The 14,293-nt window shown below is 44.5% G+C and overlaps 1 protein-coding gene across 6 annotated transcripts in view; it reads left to right on the top strand.

Moving 5' to 3' along the window:
* The window catches only part of LIN52 (lin-52 DREAM MuvB core complex component), a 113,018-nt gene extending 103,854 nt beyond the window's left edge, over window positions 1–9,164 (top strand). Inside the window, exon 9 of one of the 6 annotated variants that reach the window (XR_011465595.1) lies at window positions 7,080–9,164. Coding sequence is in view for 2 of the 6 variants with exons in the window: in XM_005893799.2 (XP_005893861.1) it covers window positions 7,080–7,135 (56 nt within the window). In the remaining 4 variants the exon portion in view is untranslated. The remainder of the gene's footprint in view (window positions 1–7,079) is intronic. The other 5 variants (XR_011465596.1, XM_070377548.1, XM_070377549.1 and 2 more) reach the window with 5 other exon arrangements.
* Window positions 9,165–14,293: the final 5,129 nt, after the last annotated feature.

The following is a 14,293-nucleotide window of genomic DNA, read 5'->3' as shown; positions in this document are numbered from 1 at the left end:
CTGCTTTTATATAGACTCTTACGTGGGTTGACTCTCCCATGAGTTGATTGAGGGTGGTCTGTGGCCCTTATTACAATTATACCACTTTCTGAGGGCCACCAGTGTTCTAATGAGGTCCCAGGAGCCCTTCTCACCCAGGGACTTCATGACCAGTTCATAGCACCTTCTATTCTTGACAGTGGCCCCAGCCCTTCTGCTGCTCTCACATCAGAGGCATTATAAAGTACTTAGTCCTTGACTTGAATTATCGATCACTTAGTGGTAGGTTTTGTGCGGAGGTCTGACTGGAGCATGGTGAGGTATCTCACCTCGCAGCCTGCTCGGGCACTGCTCTGCTGTATGCCGGCTCTATGCCAGAGTGACGGGAAACCCTTCCTCCCGTTCCTATGAGAGAGACATCGGCTCTATGAATCCCAGTGGTTTCCTTTGTTCTCCTCTGATGTACCAAGATACCTGTGAACTGCTAGCTAGCTGTCTCCAAGGCCTCTTCTCATTTATGTGACTTTTCCCTCATACCTAGAACCTTGTAGGTTGGGTCTCTACGTGACTAAGCTGTTCATCCACCGCCTTCATGCTTCTCTCCTGCACAGTGCACACTGATGACTACCAGGTCCCTCTTCATTGTTAGAACACTTTCAACCAAAAAATATTTGTTAAAGAAAAGTCAAAACTGTAATCAAAACAAATGGCACATCATTTCCACAAAGTGTCTTCTATAAATCTAGTTAAATAGATAACCATTTAACACATGGATTTAAACCAAACTAACTAGAGTTTTATGTGCTCCTTTTTGCTAGAAGGAGCTGCTCGTACAGTTAAGGAAGGTTGCTGCCCCAACTAGTACCCAGGTTTGAGCCTCCAGAATAAACCTGTTACACAAATGCAAGACAGTCGTGTTTCCCTTCATGTTTGAGATCTTTTAAAAAATAAATAGTTTATCCCCTTTTTGCCACTCCTGGTGCTGCTTGTATGCTCAGTTGGGGCTGACCTGGTACCTCTTTTGTGACATGGCAGCTAAGGAGATGCCATTGTTTCTTGTGGCCGATGGATGCCCAAGGAAGGAGTCATCATATTAATGAAAACCAAGAACAGTCATCGTGTTAATTTGAAGGTGGCAGGGCAGGACAGTTCTGTGGCACACAGATAAAGCATATACCACTTAGTTAACTAATGAAGGTTTACTGTGAAAGATAGGGTTTGTCAATCAGGTAGATTAGATTCCGATTTAATGGGCAGCCAATTCATGAAGCAGATGCACTGTAAGAGCAAAATAACTTACTGGGATATGAAAGACAAGAGCTGAATGAGCACGCCGCTGATGAGGAGGGGCACTGTCACAGAACCGGAATTCGGCCGCATTTGTTGTCAGTCAAAACATAACATTGGTCATTTAGGGTTTTTTTGTTTTAAAGGAATATGCTCATGTACATCACCAGTTACTTGAAGTGCATAAAGAAGTGAGAAAGGAGTACACGAAAGAACAGAAAAATCCATGCTGTACTAGCCAAGATGCAGTCGGTGTTCCAGCAGCAGACAGGAGGTGTCTGCTTTGAAGGAACTTGCTCTTTACTCCAGAAGTCAGTTCCCTCAGACCAAGAGGACATGCTCAGTTTGTCTCTCCCACAACCTGACTACTACAGTATGGCTTTTTCTATTTTTTCCTGTATGCCTTCCTCACTCTTCACTGTACTTCAAGTAACTGGTGATGTAGATGAGCATATTATCCACCCCCTTTTAAAAAAGAAAACAACTAAATATAGTGTTATGTTCTGATGGACAACAACTGGGGCAGAATTCTGGTTCTGTGACAGTCTTCCTCCTTTCCTCCATCAGTGGCGTGCTCATTCAGCCCTTGTCTTCCATATTCCAGTAAGTTATTTCGCTCTCACTGTTTAACAGAAAACAAACAAAAATCCTTGCATACAATTCTCCTGTTCAATTGGAGAATTTTTTTAATATTTTTCACTTTATCACTGTAAAACCTAAGGCGTTTTTTAACTTTTTTGTACATTAGCTGTTATGTGTAGGGCAATCTGTCTTAAAGCAGGGATAAATTGCTCTAAGAGAAATGAATCCTTGATAATTTTCCCATTAAGCATCTTGTGGCTTAAATAAACTTCCTGTTTGACGTGAAAGAAAGAGTCATATAGTAGCTAGCATTTACCAAATGCCTGTGTGACCCTTGTATTAACCCCACCTTGAACAGATGAGGAGTTTGAAACACAGAGAGATGACTCTGGCAACTTGCCTGCAGTGGTTCAGGCTCAGTATGGGAGCTGGGATTTTGAATCTGAGCCTGGCTAATGCTAAAAACCCTGCTCTTGGGAATTCCTTGGCAGTCCAATGGTTAGGACTCCACGCTTACACTGCTGGGAGCCTGGGTTCAGTCCCTGGTTGGGGAACTAGTCCCGAAAGCTGCATGGTGCGGCCAAAAAATTTAAAAAAAATAAAAGCCCTGCTCTTTTCACAACATTATGCTGTCTCCTTTGTTTCCTGGCCACTCATATTAGAGTCTCCTGAACAGTCTGTTGTTGCTGTTCAGGATGTGAGAGAACCACTGAAAAGTAACTCTCCTCCACCTGACTAATATTTTTAATTATATTGAGACACAGAAATATTTAAAATAGTTTGCATTAGAACTGAAAACCAAATGCTATGAGTTTCTTCCATTTCATTAAAAGTTACTTAATCTTTCGATTGTCTCCTGTCTTAAAGCCAAGCAGAATTTTATCAGGCAATTGCCTCAAAGTTATAATCTGGAAAATCTTTCCGTAATGAAACCCATATGTCATGGGCGAAAGGTGCAGAGCCCTGGCAGAGAGGGCTGGTCTCATGAGAGCTTGTGCACCCAATCTCGTTAACCAGGGTGCCTCTGGTAATCCCTCATCCCCTCACCAGTGAGAAATCAATCTGTACCACTGAAATCTTTTTCAACCAGCCACCAGAAAATTTACTGCAGAGAAGGCAGTTTGGGGATAGTCATTGTGGAAAGGGAGCCAGAGGCAAGGCTGAGTGTAGGCTGGAGGAATTGGAGAGTCTAAAGAAGAGATTACATTCAAGCACACACCACCTTCACCGCAAGCAGGATGGAGTCCTCCCTTCAGCCCTGACCTCTCTAACGTGTACCCAGGTATTTACAACTGCCATGAACCTGACAGCCCTAGGGAACCTGTGAAGGGGTAATAGAACCAGCATCAACCTGAAAGTTGATTTTAGTTTATCCGTTTGTTGTCTTTAAATGTGTACACGTTGTCCCCCTGTCGCTCACTCCGTAGCAGTTCTCATGTTCACCCTTTGGTGAGAGTCTTGATTGCGGCTTTCTCGGTTTTTGGTCTGTGCCCAGCCTAGCAGGGCCCGTAAATCACAGCTTGATGTGGAGGTCGTGCTTCTCTTCTGCACGGCATACACTGTGGTGGCTGAGCACCAATGGATCCCCCTTGGCTTAGTGATTACACTGTGGTAGCAGTGTTGCCCTTCTGTTGAGTCTTAGAATCCTAGAGAATTAATCCGGAACTAGAAGATAGTTAAGAAATGGTGTTGACTCCAGATAAAACTCTCTAGCAATTTTATTGTCCCCAGGACGGTCTTCTGACACATTGTGGGGAAAAAAGAACCAGGAGAGAAGGCAGAAATCATAATTGCCAAGCTGAGGAGCATAGAATCTTACCCTGACTATTAATGCAAGGATTATACTGAGAAGAAGGGATGGAACTAGGCAGGAGGATGTAGAAATACCTTCGTCTCCTCTGTCAGCAAGCTGTCGTCTTCTCTAAAGGTTTTTCCCCAACGAGATTTGAGATCCTTGGTGGGAGTTTTTTAGTAAAATATATTTACATATAAAACCGTACTGGAAGGTGTGTGAGGGTGTGTGTGTGTGTGTAGAAGAGGAATACGGAATAGTAGCAGAAGGCTGTCTCTACTCCTAATGGGATTTTGTAGCAGCATGTGCGAGTTTGTTTCAGAAGTCAAAAATGAACAGATGTTGGTATAAATTACCTCTGTGTCTGATGTCTTGCAAATTAAAAGCGCGGTTGGCATCACTAAACAATTTCACTAGGTTTGGGGGGTGCAGTTAGCGGGCGGTGATTACTGTAGCAGGTCGGTAAGAATCTTCATGATGCAGTAGAACAGGAGAGCCAAGGATAGAGAGATGAGGAATAAAACCAGGGGTATATGAATTAATCAGAGATGTTAACATCGCTGATGACAAGTGAACAGGAGGGCACGTGCTCTGGAGCAGCCGCTGACCCGCAGCAATTTCTCTGTGCACAGAAAGGGGTTGGTGCTTAGGATGTGATTTATAGGGTACAGCCCTCTTTTAGGGAGCAGCTATGTCAGGAATTCGTATATCTCCTATATAGGACCAGCGAGTAGGAAAACTTTCTCCCCTCCCATGTAGAAGATGATGTCTTTTGAATTACTTCTACTTTTACGGTGGTTTTGCTGCAGCTCTGTGTACTTAGATTAGGTTGAAGGGGGAGGAATGATTGAGTAGAAAGGGGGTTGTTAAAAAGGATTGGTTAGATTCAAGGAGAGCTTGCCACTGAGAGACTTTGGAATATCCGTTTATTTCTCTTTTTAAATCCTTTTGATCCCTCGAATAGATTGGATTTTGTAAAATTTTAGGTCTTAAAATATTGGTCATTTTCCCATTTGGGGAAAAAACAGTAAAGAATTGGGTTATATGAAGTGCAAGAGGCAGAAATAATTAGTAAAATCAGTACCGTGCTCTTAGCCCAGGATTTTTGGAACAAGGCTCAGTTCTACCCACTGAGTTTTTTTTATTACCCAAGTCTGATTTCTAAAGCACCTGCTTCTAGCCATGCTGCAGGCTCATTGGATACTGTGTTTAAAGTCATTAGTAAGCACTGGAGAATAGACAGAAAACCTATCCAAGGAGGAATAAATGATGAGACCCACTCTGAACAAAAGTATAAGTAGTCATTTCCTATAGGATCAGGCTGAGGGGAAGATTCCAAGAATTGGGATGTTTGAGATTGCTAGTCTGCCTTATCACAATCCACTCACTTATTCACTCAGGAAATACTGCGTACAAGGGAAGCAGCAGACTACCAACTTCCTCTGAAAGGTGATGTTTTAATAATGTTACCACTGCACTAAGCATGATCATGGCTGAATACCCAAGAGGGCAGAGCAGGTGGCATTAATCTGCTACTCATTTTACGGATGAGGAAACTGAGGCTCAGAGATCCTACCCAACTCAAGGTGTCACCCAGCTGACAAATACTAGAGTTGGAACTTAATTCAGAGCCTATATTCTCTGAAAGAAGTCCATGCTGCCTCCCCTGGTCAAGAAAACACTTGTTTGGATTTCTCCTAGAGTAGTTAGTCCTGTGCCTGGATCTCTCCATAAATCTGGTATTACTTTCATCAAGGGAAATGACTTTCCTGCCAAACAAGGTAAATTTTAAAAGACTCCCACAGTGTAGAGAGTGAGCAGTGAGGGTCACCAACAAGTCTTACTGTTTGTCTGTGGAAGGGAAGGAAACTGACTACTGTGTGCCCACTTGGTTCCAGTTCTTTTGTGTATCATCATTCATCTAGCCAGCATTTATCAGCAGATACTGAGTTCAGTGCTGTGCTAGGTGCTGGCCATATAAACAATAGTAAAATACCACCTCTGCCCTCAGTTCTTACATTTCCATGAAAGAAGACAATCACATCAACAAGTAATTGCAAGTCTTGTAGGAACTTTGTATGTATGGAGTTTGGCATAAGCCCACTGAAGGAATGGTCAGTTTGATTTTGGCCAGGGTAGGGTTGTGGGTATATGAGATAAAACCCAGGACTGGGGCTTCCATTCCTAGTTAATGGGATTTCCTTTTCCTTTGTTGGAGCTTTGAACTTGTGAAAGATAGGGAATGAGTAGACTACAGTTACCTAAAACTTTCCAGTAGTTACAAAGTTTGTTCTTTCTTTCTTGTAGAACTAAACCGAGAACAATTCAATATGGGTGGTAGGGGTGGGAAGTGGGCACCCGTCATCTGGCACCATTTGCTCTGCTGGGAAGGAAAACACAGAGCCTAGGGTGAAGGTCCTTCTCATCCCAGCAGGTGCCTCCCTAGTCATCTCCTTTGGCCAAGATGGAGACATGTCCCTGGGAAGCCAGAGGGCACCGCAGCCTGCTGTGTGTCCACCGTGTGGTTCCAAACTTCTGGACTCCAGCTATAGAAAACTTTCAGCACTGTTACATCCATCCAAGAGACATAAAAAGAGGATCCATTTAAGAGACATAGGGATAAGGATGAAGGGGGTTATGCCACATATGATTTTTGAGAATTTGCTTGACCGAGCTAAAACTGGGGGCTTCTAAAGTGGGTCTTGTAATTGAGAAATGTTTTACTTTGATTTTCAGAGCCTCATATGTAGGAAAGTAGCTGTATAAACCCTCTTGTAACTACAGCATTCAAAGATTGATGGTGCTGCAAGTCAGAGAAAGACACATAAACCTTGCCTGGCTATATTAAATATCTAAGGACTGACAATGCCAAGAGAGAGAAGACCAAAGCTCTATAAACCCTACTTTATTACTCCATCCACAGATGAACTGCCCTGAGGGAATATAAACCCTGTTAGATTACAGTGTCCAGGGACTACCACTCCTGAGAGATGGGGTAAATGATCTCTAATTTTGATTTGAGATTATAAATGTCCAGAGACCAACAATCTAGAAAAGACTGTGATCTTGGTTGGATTTTAGCTTCCAGAAGCAAACCTCCTGAGACAGTGAACATGAGTCTTAGGTTACATTCTTGAGGGAGAGAGGGATTTGGGGGGAGCTCCCTGGTGATTTTTTTAAAAGGGTAAATGATAAAGATTTCCCCAGTTGGCCTGCACCTTATAGTAATTACCAACTTCAGGACAGTGTTGGTAATTACTATAGTTGTCAAGAGTGCTTTGTGTTTCCTTCTTTTTGGAGCTTAGTAGGGATGGAATCTGTTAGGATAGCAACTTTGTATACAATTTATGTCAATGTGCATTCTCAAATTAAGCCTTCCTGTGAACCCTTTTTCAGAGCTTAGGTGTTCATTGATCTTTCATGTACTTTGTGATTCCAGCCAGAGAGATGACAAGGGGGAAGTTCCTCAACATTCTAGAGAAGCCCAAGAAGTAGCAGCTGCTTGTGGACAGGATGTCCTGGGGCCCGGAACCATGCTTCCTTCCCAGTGCAGCTCTGAAGATGCACACCTCACTGCTTCCTGACCAGAGGCCAGAGGGTGCACTCCAGAATTCACCCTCTCCCCTGCTTCTGGCACTCTGCACCTCTGAGGACGTTCGGCAGCAAGAGAAGAATCTTCTCTACCCAAGGATCGGTGCAGTGATTCCATCAGCTTCCAGACTTTGACCGTCTCAACCTCGGATGCTGGTGACACCAGAGAGCATATCATTCTTAAAGGTCAAAGTCCTGCTTTCTCGTTTCCAGAAGTGATTCAGGAGCTCCAGGATCTTACAGTTGATTTGATTCAGTGATGGCAAAGTCAGTTGAGACATGTTGATTGGACGAGTTCCTTTGAATCGTACTTCATCTCTTAGGAAGTATTTATGATGCTAGGAGACCAGAGGCCAATTAGATTCTGGACCAGTTAGATTCAGGTCAGGGTACAGTTTGACCTGCAAACCCACCAATGTATACTAGGTTCCAGGAATCCCCAGCTAGAGAAATGCTTTTGAAATTCTACACCTCTCATGATAGTCGCATCCCCCAATGCCTTCTGTTCCCTACCTCCAACGGCCCCCCATGTGTCTGACTCCAGAGAGTGGGATCCCTGTGTACCAACTCCCTCCTGGGATTAGCTTGTACAGTGAAAGGCGCATGCAGGGTTGCATTGGGTTCTAGATATCAAGACTAGCTTAAAGATGATGGAAAGGACTTTTGAGTTCTGCTTAATCTGTTACAGATTCAAGTGAGAAAGTAGGTATGGCCTGAAAGATAGAAGGGGATTGAGTGCAGAAGTTCCCATTTGATTAAAAACTAGAAATTGTAATTGACCTTAAGGGAATGTGCTATGGAATGGTGGCAAAATTTTGCTTGCCCCGCTATCCCATCTCATAGCACAGATTAGATAGTTCACTCATATAACAGAAATACACACACACACACACACACACACACACACACACAGAAGAGAAAGAATTTCTTGACTCTACAATTCTTATGGAGCTCTTTGTCCATTATCTATGTTACGACCTGAAAATCTAGCCCATGTTTAAAATTGATTGTAAGTATTCTCCTTATTTTGTCTTGTAAGTTAGCCCCCAGCTTCTGTTATTTTGAGAAGTTCATGGGGTTTCCTAAACCTTATGAAAAGAAGGTCCATGTGGCAGTAGTGTGTTAGTGTTTAGACACTAGGGATGTTGTGGTCAAGGTCTGATGCGGAGTGTCTGGCTAGGGTACAGCACTGCTCAGTTGAACAGCTGGTCCGTTAGCCGTTTCCTGACACTTCTGCCTTGTTTCCCGTGCTAGAAGTAAGGCTGGGTTTTTCTTTCATTTGCTTCCTTTGACCATCCATGCAATTTTACTTATTGATCAGGGTGGGTGGAATTTAACACAAGACATTAAAAGAGAGTATGAGAAGGCAAACATTCTGTTTGGATGCGATATATAAGGTTAGGCTAGAGAGGTTTTGATTTTAAGTAAAGCTTATCATTGACATTCCTTTATCTTAAATACGGTTAAAGAATGTAAAAGATGGGGAGAGAGAAGGAAGGAGGGCTGTGCAAAAAAATAATGCCACAATGTCAGATTCTAACTTTGCTCTGTTTTTTGAGAATTGATGGTGTCAGGCACTTCTAAGTGCTTGAGGATATTGAGAAATAGATGGAGAACATGGGGGTACCTCCCTCAAACCAACTCCGGTCTGTAACCTGGTTTTGGGGTCTGCTTTGGCCTCTTCCTTTTACTGTCATCTTATCCACCAGCACTTAATATACGTAGATGTTTTAGAATTGCAATATTTATTGGTTTTGTATTTGCTGTCCTTAGAAATGTTATTGATGTATTTTTATATTGATAATATAAATTTATGTACAATGTGTGCATGTATGTATTTTAGGATGTTAGAGGATTGTACTTTGTATATGGTGGTTTCTGTGTCGTCATAATAAATATTTACGTTTTATTAGGAAAGTGAGTTTTTCCTCGAAAGGTCAACTTGCATATTTAAAGCACAGACCTCATCAGAAAGCACAGCTATAACAGCAGATGACCGACTGTCTTCCCTTTAATATCACGCTGGGCGATGTGGGGCTTTGTGATCATCTACCACATGGTCTCCAGCTACCAGCCACCCAACTCATTGTTTCATACTTCCCCTCGTCTGCTAATAAAGTCTAGACCCGTCCTCCTGGCATTTAAAACTCTCTACATGTAACCCTAAATAACCCTCCAGTTTGGTTTCCTTTCTCTCCAATATATGAAGTCTCTATCCCAGTTAATCTGAACAGTCCCCAGTTCCTCACTTACGTGCCTTTGTGGATGCCATTGAGTTCCTAGAAGCCTTGGATCCTTTTCCTGCCCATCAACCTGTTCTTCCTGTAAAACCCCATGATCCAACTGGGCATAATCCTTCCCCCTGCGTTCTCACAGCATTTATTTATACCACCCTTATGACTCTTATTACGACAGTCTACCTTATATTTCAGTGATCTGAGTACATATCTTAGTCCCCACTAATTTATCTGCTCCCCGAGATTGTGGCTGTCTCCCACACATCTAAGTTCTGCAGTGGCTTCTCTGAACTGGAGGTTCATGACCTGTTTGTTTGCATGCTTCCAGTTAAACATGACATATCAAAAGCAAATATTTCTCTGCCACCTGCTATAAACCCTTATTATACATTCCTTTACAACCCTGTTCAAAAACAGAAGTACCGATTTAACCAATACTACTGCTGTCACTCATTGATGGTTTACTGCTCCAGACCAGAGCATGCCCTTTTAGAGAAAACATTCCCTTTTAAGGAAAGCAAATTGCTTAGCATCATTGGTTAATCACTGATTCCCAATAATACATCTGGGTGGACAGTCAATTTCTCTGATCTAGAAAAGCAGGACTGGGTCTTCCCTGGTGGCTCAGTGGTAAAGAATCCGCCTGCCAATACAGGAGACATGGGTGGGATCCCTGGTCTGTGAAGATACCATATGCATTGGAGCAGCTAACACCGTGCACTGCAGCTGTTGAGCCTGTGTTCTAGAGCCTGGGAGCCACAACCACTGAAGTCACCGCAATGAGAAGCCCTCGAACCGCAACTCAGAAGTAGCCCCTACTTGCTGCAACTAGAGAAAAGCCCACGCAGCAGTGGAAACCTAGCACAACTAAAATACATGAAATTATTTTTTTTAAAAAAGAAAAGCACGGCTGATTGACTGACTGAAAAGATACAGCGTGACAAATATGTTGCTTTAAATCTTCAGAGACTATTTTTCTCATAAATGATTATTTGCCTACAGATTTGTTTTCCCTTTCCTTTCACTGTTCCAAACACCATCCATGCCTCGCATCTGTTGGCTGTGAGCAGAAGCATAGCATTGGTGCCTGGAGACACATTTTCAAATTCTTACTCTACTCTTTTCTCACCAAGAGTCTCATTGCTGCTTGCTCTCTTCAGTCTCTGAGGTTTCAGGCCTCAGCTGATTTGCTTGACTTTCTTTCCTTTGTTGGAGCAGTAGAAGTTCAAGGATATCAACTGCATTGATACCAAAATGCTGTGATTAATTTTTCTTTATCTCTTTGTAACCTATTTTCATTGTGTGTGTGTGTGTGTGTGTGTTTTTTATGGACAGCTGCTAATTGCTCCTTGTTTTTGGCCCTCTGCCTTCTGAGCAGTACAAATGGAGCTGGTGAAAGTCTTTCCGTTGCCCCTGGGGCTTCTGCAGGGTATTTGGACTTCCATTGAGGCTTTATGATAAGGCCAAGAAATTGCATTTCCAGAGGGAGGCTCCAGTCTCTTCTGTTTCCAGCAGGATTCAGGCAATACGGGAAGGTAATGTGGAACAGGAAGGGAGGACATGGGCAGGGCCAAGGCGGATGGTCCCGGGGGGTCAGGTGACAGGGTTTCTTACCAGCTCTCAACTCCTGCACAAACTCCATCTCCAAGCATTTGGTTATGTTCTACAGTGTCTATTTTTTTCCTTCTCTGAGAGCTACCGGACTACCTGGCCTTGCATGGGCTTCATTTCATACGAGGACCTTGTACCCTCCACCCCCAAAGAGTGGGCAATCAGTGGTTTCTCCTGGTGCGTGAAGCTCTGACTGGCCAGTAACTGACTTTTCCTATCTATTTAGGCTTCGGGGCACTTTAAGGATATGAACCTGACTCTGAAAGGCCACCAGCTTTCCCACCCTTTGCCCAAAACTTTCTTCCTGAGCAGGACTGGTTGGGGGCTTCAGGTGGCACCAGGTGCATGGGGGAGGCTCCCGAGCACTGGCAGAGCCTGTTAATTAGCACATGAACACTCCAATGCTCCATTAGCCAGGCAAGGCATTCGGAACCTTCCCCTCCTGTGGCCCCTTCCTCCTAATGAGAGCTGGAAGAAGGGCCCTCACAAAACACTGCCTCAGAATAATATTCCGCTTTGTCCCCACCAGTAACCAGGGCTGACAGGATCACTCTGTCCATTTCTCTTCTAATTAGCACAATTCCAGCATAGCCTGAGCCAGCAAACAGAGAAAAGCGATCAAAAGCGATCGGACAACCGTACCGAATCACAAACACAAAGAGGGCCATTCCCCGTAATTAGGTGAGACAATTCCTCAGTCTTTTCTCGGCTGGAGTTTGCCGCTAAGACTCTTGCTGTTTGGGTCCCAGCAACACAAGTTACATGTCTCCCTGGGACACTAATAAGCCCCAAATTGTCTTCCGCTTCACACAACTCTAGCCAGAAGACAGATGCGAGGGGAGGGGGCACAGAGAGGGGATAGGGGCTCTAAACGAGCAGCTGCCAGTTTCCCCAGCTCCAAGAAGCAGACACTGGGGCTTCACAGAGGGAGTTGGTTTGAGAGAACCGCCCTGGGTCCTGCCTAGTCCCTGAACTGGGATCTCAAGCACTGAGAACTCCTGACCCTCAGGTGATGCCCATACTGCCCTGTTTATTCCCCACCTTCTGCCTTTGGTCCCCATTTGGGCTTCTCATCCCTTCTTATTGGTGGCCTCATGGGCAGCTATAACTATGGCACCGTTCCCAGAACGCCGAAGCCTTATGCAACTTAGTCACCATCTCAAGGACAGCAAACCCTCAGAGTGCATGTGGATTCCACTCTCAGCTCATGACCTGGAAGGGGCCTTCCCTTCCAGCAACTATCTCCTGTTCCCCCACTCCCGCCCGCTATCCCCATTATCTCCGGTGGAAGATCCCTGAACTTTAAAACAGAAAAGTGGCCCATTGGCTGCCAGGGCAGGAAGCCACGACTGGCTATACTCCATGTGGCTCAGAGGTTGGCCATTTAATAAACAGAAACAGTTCCCCCAGGATTGCAGCCCATTACAGGGATTACTGGGGGGTGATACAGCCATGAACTTGGTCAGGGACAAAGGAATGTGGGGCAGAGTGGCAGTTGGAATCTCAATTAAACTCAAGCTCTGAGCTGAGTTGGACTCACATACGTTTTCATCTTTATCCTGCCCTCTGCTTTCTGTTTTGATCTATATTTCATGCTTCTGAAAGTGACCTCCAAAACCAGAAAACATTCAATTATCTAGAATCCAAGGAGCCAGAAAACTCAAAGAATCAAAGTTGCTTTGTTGTGTTTCCCCATTGTCGCTATCCCAGACATAAGAGGTAATGAGATGATTTGACTATTTAACTTTTGAGAGATGTCAAAGGATTGATCCAGATTTGTTCAGTCTCCTATAGTTTCTTTGGCTATAAACAGAACTGAGAACAGCATCTGGCACATAATAGATACTTAATAATCTGTTGAAGGAATGATCTGCTATGATGCTCAGTGTTCATAGCCTTGTTGCTGGTCTAAAGTACAGTAAGAGCTTGGATTTGAGAGAGGAAGGATGAGCTTGTCAAGTCACTTCTCTCTGAGCCTCAGTGTCCTCGGGACCGCTTCCATTTTAAAGAAGCAGGCTAGCGTCATGGATAAGGGCAAGACCTGGATGTCAGGACACCTGGGTCCAAGTCTTATTTCTGCTCTCTGCTGGCTATGTCACTTTGGGTAAATTGCTTAAGCTCTCTGTGTTTCCATTTACTCATTTATGTAATGGGTCCAATGCACCTAACTCCTCGGGTTACTGTGGAGACTAAATTAGTACTTGTGAGTATTTAGAACAGTGTGTGGCACATCTTATGTTTAATTTTTTTATTATACCTAATTTTTTTTATTAGATGTTAGAAATTGATCATCCTGGGACTTCCCTGGTGGTCCACTGGCTAAGATTCCTTGCTCCCAATGCAGGGGGCCCTGGGTTCAATCCCGGGTTGGGGAACTAGATCCCGCATGCCACCACCAAGAGTTCACATCCCACAGCTAAGCAACTAAGATCTGGCACAACCAAATAAATACTTAAAAAAAAAAAAAAGTGATCATTCTTGCGGGGAAAATATGATTACTTTTGATTACCTTGAATAGCCAGTTAAGCTGCTTCTCAACTCTTTGGGAGAATAGATGGTTCACCAGAGAGGTTCACCTCTCCTGCTCCCATCCTTCAGCTCTCTGAATCAGCCTGCGCCAGCGTGTTCCTCAGGAAATACCACTGTTGACTGCACAGACAGTGGCCCCTGAGGACCAGATGTTGCCGATGAGCAAGGGAGGGGAGGGTATTCTTTGTGGCGCTGGCAGATTTCCGAGCTGATGCTGAGCTTGGCACAAGCCCTGAGTCCCATGTCTCACTAGGGTTGGTGGTCCGAACGTAGGCTAAGCAGCCGTGGGATTCTAGTCACTGCACAGGAATGCTCCTCCCCATTCTGCTCTGTCCTTGTCACCTCTGCCCTCATCCTACCACCCTTTCTCCAGAGGCTCCCTGCCCAGAGCTGAGCGAGGTCCTCTTGGGCCTGAGCTCCCCAGCAGCCTCTGAAAGTCTATAGAGAGCAAACAGCCTGGCCTGACTGCACGGCCCGAGGCCTCCAGGTCAAGCAGGGCTAAAGGTCACATCCCAGGGCCTTCCCAGATGCAGGCAAGCTGGCCCAAGCTAGCGGCTCCACACAAAGGAGCAGCTGAGAAGAGTCAAGTTGGAAAAGTCAGTGACTCGAGACTGAGTGGAAATGAGAAGCCGCGGGCAGGGCCAGGAGGGTATCCAGGGGTCAGAACCCGAAGTGGTGTCTGAGG

Source organism: Bos mutus, chromosome 10 (assembly GCF_027580195.1).
Source record: "Bos mutus isolate GX-2022 chromosome 10, NWIPB_WYAK_1.1, whole genome shotgun sequence".
Lineage (NCBI taxonomy): Eukaryota > Metazoa > Chordata > Mammalia > Artiodactyla > Bovidae > Bos > Bos mutus.
The sequence above is the reverse complement of the archived record's forward strand: the minus strand, read 5'-3'. Positions and strand labels throughout refer to the sequence as shown.